This window comes from Rutidosis leptorrhynchoides, chromosome 1 (genome assembly GCF_046630445.1).
Source record: "Rutidosis leptorrhynchoides isolate AG116_Rl617_1_P2 chromosome 1, CSIRO_AGI_Rlap_v1, whole genome shotgun sequence".
Lineage (NCBI taxonomy): Eukaryota > Viridiplantae > Streptophyta > Magnoliopsida > Asterales > Asteraceae > Rutidosis > Rutidosis leptorrhynchoides.
This window is the reverse complement of record NC_092333.1, coordinates 134072701-134082258: the sequence shown is the minus strand read 5'-3', so window position 1 is coordinate 134082258 and position 9558 is coordinate 134072701. Positions and strand designations below refer to the sequence as shown.

The 9558-nt window shown below is 34.1% G+C and overlaps 1 protein-coding gene across 1 annotated transcript; it reads left to right on the top strand.

The window, feature by feature from the left end:
• Positions 1–4762: 4762 nt before the first annotated feature.
• On the top strand, positions 4763–9213 carry LOC139865351 (serine/threonine-protein kinase PCRK1-like). The gene is made up of 5 exons (XM_071853624.1): positions 4763–4856; positions 5327–5761; positions 6616–6882; positions 6980–7102; positions 8647–9213. Exons 2-5 carry the CDS (start codon positions 5423–5425, stop codon positions 9022–9024), a joined length of 1107 nt encoding a protein of 368 aa, XP_071709725.1. The 5' UTR covers positions 4763–4856; positions 5327–5422; the 3' UTR covers positions 9025–9213.
• Positions 9214–9558: the final 345 nt, after the last annotated feature.

Here is a 9558-nt window from a genome sequence, read left to right as displayed (position 1 = left end):
TTTGGCAACTAGCATGAAATATCTCATAAAATTACAAAAATATGAGTAATCATTCATGACTTATTTACATGAAAACAAAATTACATATCCTTTATATCTAATCCATACACCAACGACCAAAAACACCTACAAACACTTTCATTCTTCAATTTTCTTCATCTAATTGATCTCTCTCAAGTTCTATCTTCAAGTTCTAAGTGTTCTTCATAAATTCTACAAGTTCTAGTTACATAAAATCAAGAATACTTTCAAGTTTGCTAGCTCACTTCCAATCTTGTAAGGTGATCATCCAACCTCAAGAAATCTTTGTTTCTTACAGTAGGTTATCATTCTAATACAAGGTAATAATCATATTCAAACTTTGGTTCAATTTCTATAACTATAACAATCTTATTTCAAGTGATGATCTTACTTGAACTTGTTTTCGTGTCATGATTCTGCTTCAAGAACTTCGAGCCATCCAAGGATCCATTGAAGCTAGATCCATTTTCCTCTTTTCCAGTAGGTTTATCCAAGGAACTTAAGGTAGTAATGATGTTCATAACATCATTCGATTCATACATATAAAGCTATCTTATTCGAAGGTTTAAACTTGTAATCACTAGAACATAGTTTAGTTAATTCTAAACTTGTTCGCAAACAAAAGTTAATCCTTCTAACTTGACTTTTAAAATCAACTAAACACATGTTCTATATCTATATGATATGCTAACTTAATGATTTAAAACCTGGAAACACGAAAAACATCGTAAAACCGGATTTACGCCGTCGTAGTAACACCGCGGGCTGTTTTGGGTTAGTTAATTAAAAACTATGATAAACTTTGATTTAAAAGTTGTTATTCTGAGAAAATGATTTTTATTATGAACATGAAACTATATCCAAAAATTATGGTTAAACTCAAAGTGGAAGTATGTTTTCTAAAATGGTCATCTAGACGTCGTTCTTTCGACTGAAATGACTACCTTTACAAAAATGACTTGTAACTTATTTTTCCGACTATAAACCTATACTTTTTCTGTTTAGATTCATAAAATAGAGTTCAATATGAAACCATAGCAATTTGATTCACTCAAAACGGATTTAAAATGAAGAAGTTATGGGTAAAACAAGATTGGATAATTTTTCTCATTTTAGCTACGTGAAAATTGGTAACAAATCTATTCCAACCATAACTTAATCAACTTGTATTGTATATTATGTAATCTTGAGATACCATAGACACGTATACAATGTTTCGACCTATCATGTCGACACATCTATATATATTTCGGAACAACCATAGACACTCTATATGTGAATGTTGGAGTTAGCTATACAGGGTTGAGGTTGATTCCAAAATATATATAGTTTGAGTTGTGATCAATACTGAGATACGTATACACTGGGTCGTGGATTGATTCAAGATAATATTTATCGATTTATTTCTGTACATCTAACTGTGGACAACTAGTTGTAGGTTACTAACGAGGACAGCTGACTTAATAAACTTAAAACATCAAAATATAATAAAAGTGTTGTAAATATATTTTGAACATACTTTGATTTATATGTATATATTGTTATAGGTTCGTGAATCAACCAGTGGCCAAGTCTTACTTCCCGACGAAGTAAAAATATGTGAAAGTGAGTTATAGTCCCACTTTTAAAATCTAATATTTTTGGGATGAGAATACATGCAGGTTTTATAAATGATTTACAAAATAGACACAAGTACGTGAAACTACATTCTATGGTTGAATTATCGAAATCGAATATGCCCCTTTTTATTAAGTCTGGTAATCTAAGAATTAGGGAACAGACACCCTAATTGACGCGAATCCTAAAGATAGATCTATTGGGCCTAACAAACCCCATCCAAAGTACCGGATGCTTTAGTACTTCGAAATTTATATCATATCCGAAGGGTGTCCCGGAATGATGGGGATATTCTTATATATGCATCTTGTTAATGTCGGTTACCAGGTGTTCACCATATGAATGATTTTTATCTCTATGTATGGGATGTGTATTGAAATATGAAATCTTGTGGTCTATTATTATGATTTGATATATATAGGTTAAACCTATAACTCACCAACATTTTTGTTGACGTTTTAAGCATGTTTATTCTCAGGTGATTATTAAGAGCTTCCGCTGTCGCATACTTAAATAAGGACAAGATTTGGAGTCCATGCTTGTATGATATTGTGTAAAAACTGCATTCAAGAAACTTATTTTGTTGTAACATATTTGTATTGTAAACCATTATGTAATGGTCGTGTGTAAACAGGATATTTTAGATTATCATTATTTGATAATCTACGTAAAGCTTTTTAAACCTTTATTGATGAAATAAAGGTTATGGTTTGTTTAAAAATGAATGCAGTCTTTGAAAAACGTCTCATATAGAGGTCAAAACCTCGCAACGAAATCAATTAATATGGAACGTTTTTAATCAATAAGAACGGGACATTTCATTTACAATCTTCAAATGCTCCTTAAATATTTTGAGTTGGTATCCGGGTTGAAGGTAAACTTTCAAAAAACTTGATTAAATGGAGGTGTCAATTTTGATGAAGTTAATTCGGTTGCATCACACATTGGGTGCCAACGTGGGAAATTCCCATTCACATATATTGGGTTGCCAATTGGTTCGAAGATGAGAAAACTTAAAGATTGGGATCCAGTAATTGAAAAGATAAAATATCGTCTTGCGAATTGGAAAATGAAAACGATGTCATTTGGAGGAATATTGGTGCTTATTAAGTCGGTCCTCACGAGTCTCCCATTGTACTACTTCTCGCTCTTTCGTGCCCCGTCATGTGTGCTAAAAATACTTGAGAGTGTGAGGCGTTCCTTTTTCTAGGGCGGGTCGGGTTCGGGTTCAAAAATTATTGGGTTAAATGGGATAATGTTATCACAAACTATGGGAATGAGGGGTTAAACATTGGGTCTTTTAAAAGTAAAAAATCTTGCACTTTTGAGGAAATGGTGGAGGTTTAAAACCGAAACCAACTCTCTTTGGGTCAAAATTATCCGTAGTATTTATGGGTCCGGTGGTGGCTTGGAGATGGAGGGTGAATTACTTCACTCTACATCGAAAAGCACTTGGTCTAACATTGCTTTGGCAGGAAATTATTTAGAGCAGCTTGGCATTTCTTTCAAGACATCCTTTGTTCGATCAGTCGGAGAGGAGTCAACGACATCATTCTGGAATGAACAATGGGTTGGAAATAGCACACTGGCTGCTACTTTCCCTCGTTTGTACAGGCTGAAATATGATAAAGATGCGATAATTAAAGACAGAATCAACAATGGAATCTCGGGCATAACGTTATCATGGAGCTGGTCGCGTGATCCATTCGGAAGAACAGAATCAGAACTCGATGCTTTAACTATGCTGCTCTCGGTTTCATCTTCAACAACAGCGGAGATGATTCTTAGAAGTGGTCCCTTGCGCATGATGGTCGATTTAATGTAAAGAAGCTTTCTCATTTAATCTACAATCAGGTTCTACAAATTGGTCACTCTGCAGAAGAAACAATGCGTAATAATCTTGTCCCTAAGATATTGGAAATCTTCGTATGGCGTGTTTTCAATAAAAGGTTGCCGGTAAGAATTGAGCTCGACAAAAGAGGAATCGATCTTCATACTACTCGTTGCCCGCTTTGTGATGACAACGTGGAAACTTTGGAACATGCTTTAATTTTTTGTAATCACTCAATGGAAGTATGGAATCGAGTATTTGCTTGGTGGGGTTTAGGTAATTTTTCTAATCTAAGTTTGAATGAAATCCTTCGTGGTAATGCTACAACTCAAACATCAAGTTTCGGTAAAAAGATTTGGCAATCAATTGAATGAGTTAGTGCGTATATGATTTGGAAAAACCGGAACAATATGGTGTTTTGTGGCAAAAAGTGGAATTCCCCAGTTGCCTTAAATGAGATACAACTCAAGTAATTTGAATGGATATCACAAAGACCGCGTGGAAAAAATATCGATTGGTTAACATGGTTGAATAATCCTAGCATATATCTCAAACTTTAGTTATGGAGTTAATATGTTTGCTCACTTTGCAAACTCTGTAAATTCATGTGTACTAGTTCATCTTTGGTACTTGATTACCAACTTATGTATCATGTATCATTTTTGAACTTTTGTGATTTATAAAACTATTCTTGCCTTTTAAAAAATAAAAATAAAAAAAATGTTCGCTTTAAATACATTAAAAAATGACAATTTTAAATCATATAAACTTCAATCTCTTTGAATTTCTTTGTACATGCCCATACTTCAGAAAACTCAATAAATTTTCATTGGCTTATTACGATTATGGAAGATGATAATTCTACAATCAATTTTATTTGTTCTAACATGATTTTATAGTTTTTTCTCAAAATGCCCTTTGAAAATGTTAACAAAAAACTTTAAGAATTTTTTGAAAACTTATCATTAAGGACATCTTAGTAAATTTTGGTTAAACAAGTAAAAGTGAAGTTGAAAATATCAATCTCCGTTATAAATTATTACTCGATAATAAATAGATATCCCACTATCAATGTCCGTAATAAATTATTACTCGGTATTAAATAGTAAATATAATAAAATATATTTAATTATACGGAGTAATAAAATTAAATAATACATTATAGATAATTTATTTATACAAATAAATTAAATAATAGATATAAATAAATAAATAAATAAATTAAATTTATTAAAACAGCGTTAAAATACATTATTGTCTTTTGTTTACTCGTTTTTGATATTTCAGGTTGACTTTCATTCCAACATTTGCAACGAGTATTTTGTTTTTTGCTCATCTTTTTCTCTGGCAGTGGGAGACTGCAGATCATTGTCTTTCTTGATTAAAGGTAAAAAAATTTATCACCTTTTTTGAGCTTCCTTCTTAAAATTAATATGGGTTTTTGTGGGTTTCTTGAATTTTATTATATATTCATTTCAGTTTGTGTTCATATTGAGTATCTTTTGACTTTATTCTGCTTCAACATGATACAGTATGATTGGGTTAGATCCTGTTTTAATGATTTGATCTAAGTAACAGTCTTAGGGCATGCTTGATTGCAAATTGTCGTTTTATATACCATTACTAGTTGAATTGCTTAGTTGACTTGTGAAATTTGTGAAGCCTAATTAGAAGGGATTTGAAAAGATTGTTGCTTTAGGAACTTTACAATTAAGTGCAAGCTGAGAAAATGTATAAATGAATGAAACTTAAGATAATTTGTATATGAAAACTAGCAATTTGGAATGTTTTCAATATTGTCATTAATGATAACATTATTGGTTATGAAATTGACAATTTGTAGTTCCTTTCTTACAGCCAAAATGTGTGATGCTGTTATGGATATGGATAGATAGTCAACAAGAGTCAAGGGAGGTTATTCATTTATCTCTAATGCTAGTGAAGAATTAAACAATGGTTTTCCATTTTCGATGTTTTTCAATTAACGAAAGGCAAGATGAAGTGCCTCGATCATTAGAAAACTATTATACCGCACAATCAGATTTTGACCTAAGATCAACAGGGTCCGGACCCACTTCTCGTGAAGGGCATATCCCAAATCTAAATGTAAAACCAGGCACTCTTAGAGTTTTCTCTCTTGATGACCTTAGCAAAGCCACTAAGAACTTTGGAGAGTCTTCGAAGATCGGCGAGGGTGGATTTGGGAGTGTTTATATGGGCACTATTAAAAGATTAGAACCCCCGTTTGATGATATCCGTGTGGCGGTGAAGCGGGGTAAACGGGGACAAAAGGTACAAGTCTTTCTCAAGCTGCACTTGGGTCGTTCAAACTTTTTTTAAGTCCCACGGTTAAATTTTGTTACCGTTGCCAACTTTTTATGAAAAATCGGCATTCAAAATGTATGGAGTGACCCTGGGAGGTTTTACCTTGTGTGTTGGATGAGGGTGGGAGGTCTCAAGTTCGAGTCCATCCCTTAAAACATTCCTGGGTATTTACCTGATTTATGGAGTGACCCCTTTACCGACCCGTATTCCAGGATTTCGGCGCGCTCCGCCTGCCCCTTGGGATGGTTTAAGGATCGGGTCCTTGTAATGCGGTTCGGGTTTCCGCCCAAAAGCGCGTGTGTGCGTGGGAAATGATCGGGTGGGTGGGTTATTCCCGCGTCGGTGATTCCAAATACTTGTCTTTAGAAAAAATATGTAATTATCGATATGTTTGGCATGTAGCTTAAGCTTATGTTTTTAGCATTTTTTGGTTGGCAATGACTTTACGAGCTTATAAAAAAATAACCTCTACATAAAACAAGCCACTTACATCATCTTTTATGAGCTTGAGCTTATGGAAGGTAAATTTACATGACTACCCATTTGTTTGTGCTATTTTATGTTTTATTTGTGTGTCCTTTTATGTCAGTTTACATTTTTCATATCTAGGTACTTTTCCAAGCACTTAAATAAAATTAAAGCTCCAGCTTCCAGCTATTTTGCCAAATATAAGATGCTGGACGTATAGTTGACCATTTAGACCACAGTATCATATTTTTGAGAATTGGTCTCACATAAGTGCCTGTAACCGGTAATACACGACACATTACAAGTCAAAATGAATTTGCAAAAATGAGGATCGATCGTTTTCTGGTTGACAGGGACACAGGCAGTGGGTGACGGAAGTGAATATGCTCGGGGAGATTAAGCATGAAAAACTTGTTAAACTAATTGGGTATTGTAGTGAAGATAATGGAAACGAAAGTAGCTGGCTCCTGGTGTATGAATATATGCCTAATAAAAGCTTAGATGATCATTTATCACCCAATTCAAACAATATTCTCTCATGGGACACGAGACTAAACATAGCACGAGATGCTGCAATTGGTTTAACATACCTGCACGAGGGGCTGGGAGGTACTCGACAGGTATTTTGATACAACTGTTACCAACTTTTTTCATGTGTTTTCTCTGTTTGATAGAAATATTTGTTAGTGAATAATGTAATATGAATTATTGTTGCAGATCATATTTAGGGATTTTAAACCTTCAAATATTCTTTTGGATGAAAATTGGAATGCCAAGCTTTCGGATTTTGGATTTGCTAGAGAAGGGCCGCAGGATGGAAGGACTCATGTCTCAACATCGGTATGATCATTTCAAGAAAGCTAATTTTGTTTTTTGTCTATCTGCTAATACATTTGTCTAACTTATATATAAATGATTTACAAAAAGTTTGTTAGAAAGTGTGTAAAAATCACGAAAAAGAGCAATAGGAGAAAAATAAAAGTGGTTAGTTTTATATAATATTTGTAGGTGTAACATTTCTGTTTGTATTAAAGTCACATGTACAAGAATAGATTTATTACCTTCATATCGTTAGCACTTTCCCCTTTTTAACGAGAGAAGCTATAAGTTTATAACTACAAGAATCTAGTTATGGTGGTATGTAGAGTTATGATTAAGATTAGTTAGGTTAACATAGTAACTTTAGTATTTTGCATATTTATTGTCCCGAAGTAATGGCCTAGTCGCCAATGCTTTGTGCTTTGTATCATTCGAGTGATATGTTTGGCATAACACTTAGAATATTTATTGTTCATGTAAGGAACCAATAGAGAATATATGTACCCGATTATAACCAACGTAGGTCTCGCAGATTGGTGAATGGATTCCACGGTTAGCTATATCATGTTATCTTGGTTGCTTGCGTTTTATGGATCTTTAGGTTGTATTTCCTATGGTTTGGGTAGTGATGTTGTGATGTGTAGACGTGTAGTTGTAGGGGAAGAAATTACTGATGTGACGTGATAGTGTTGTGGGACTGGAGATTGTTATAGTAATGTTGTGGGGGAGTGTTGCTTGCTGATGTGACATTTCTTTTTTAATTTTATATTCTTTAAAAATATAAAATAAGAGTAATATTTAACATAATAATTGTTTGTGTATTTCTTTTATAATAATCACATTCACATAATAAATTAAACAACACTCCATTTTCTTCTTTTCTTTTAATTTAAAAACCTCAATATTAAACTATAAATAAATTGAGTGACAACTCCACACGCCCAATCACAAACATCATGCTCCACCTACCACGTTTGTCGTATACCCCGTCACTGAGTGCCCTACACCTGCAAAAAGTTGAGCCCACAACGCCCGATAAGGGCGGGCGTTGTGGCTTGACACATTGTTTTTTTTCACCCTGTAGGAAGTAGTCTAATGGACCAAGTATATCACTTGTGCTTATATCTTAGGCTAACTGCATAAAAAGGTAAACATCTTTATAAAAGTTTCTATTTATTTTAGAGTTATGCAGTAGATTCCCATTCCTAAAAATAGTATAAAACTTTCAGAAGTTTTCTACTCATCATAGTCATTATAAGTAGCATGTTTTAATTGGATTTTTAGTCCGAAAATGAGCATTTTTGGCAACGCCCACCTACTCAATATAGAAACAATCGAAGGTTGGATACCTAACAGCAGTTAAAATTTGCTACCTTAAATTTGAACTTTTTTATAATTTGTTTCATGCAGGAGGGAAAAAATAATATTAACTTTTATGCAAAGTTGTTTCTCTTTTGATGCAATCATCCCATTTCTTTTTCCATAATTATTGTAATTTATTAACTCTATCTTGACATTTTTTGTGCATTTACGTTTCCCTGATATTATGAGCATAATATATTCAGGTGGTAGGAACGAAGGGATACACAGCTCCAGAATACGTCCACACTGGGCGTCTAACGTCCAAAATCGACGTATGGAGCTACGGTATCTTTCTTACGGAGCTGATCACAGGTCGACGTCCAGCTGCCCAAAAAAACTCCGAAAACAATTCTGAATGCATGAGGTGGGTATGCTGCTACGCAGGTGCGGGAAATTTAAAGCTGATAGCTGACCCAAGGCTCCAAGGCAAGTATTCGGAGAAATCAATGCTAAAACTATCTTCTATAGCCGATAAGTGCTTGCTTATGGACCCAAAATCGAGACCAACGATGAAGGAGGTTCTTGCAATGGTCAACGTGGCTCTAGTTTTGGAAAATCAACATGTGAACGGTGGCAATTAAATGCTTGTTTTATATAAGGAAATTGTAAGATTTTTGATATTTTTATTTCCATTGGAGTAGCTATACTTTATTGCATACCTGCATAATTGTGCTAAGGTTGTGTCGATTATTTTTTGACTTGTCGAAAACTACTGGGACTTGTACGGGTGTATATGATATCTATATATAGAAATTGAGCTTTTCAAACAAGCATGCTATGCTATTACTTAGACCTATTGTAGTGAAGCATGTTGGAGCCGATGCGCCTAGAACACGCTGGTAATTATGCGGCGTGTTGGTAGCACAAATTTTGGTTGTGGCATGGGAGAGTTCCAAGCGTGTGGTTGATGTGGCAATATCTCATTGGTTCATTTTTTGTTTTTATTTTTTTTTATTTTTTATGTTTTTTATACCCCTTTAATACCCAATTCCAATCATATTTTGACATATTATTCAAAATGGTAGTCAGCACGCCACCCACTACTCTCCATTTTTCCAACACATTTGTTATGTCACCGTTAACTACTCCACCCACCAACACACTAAAAAATTCCA

Bases quoted from the DNA above. Each gene is read 5' to 3' on its own strand.
- LOC139865351 (XM_071853624.1), top strand. From the start codon at position 5,423: ATGGTTTTCCATTTTCGATGTTTTTCAATTAACGAAAGGCAAGATGAA. The intron at 5,762-6,615 runs GTACAAGTCTTT...TCTGGTTGACAG, and splicing joins GGGGTAAACGGGGACAAAAG to GGACACAGGCAGTGGGTGAC. The intron at 7,103-8,646 runs GTATGATCATTT...TAATATATTCAG, and splicing joins GGACTCATGTCTCAACATCG to GTGGTAGGAACGAAGGGATA.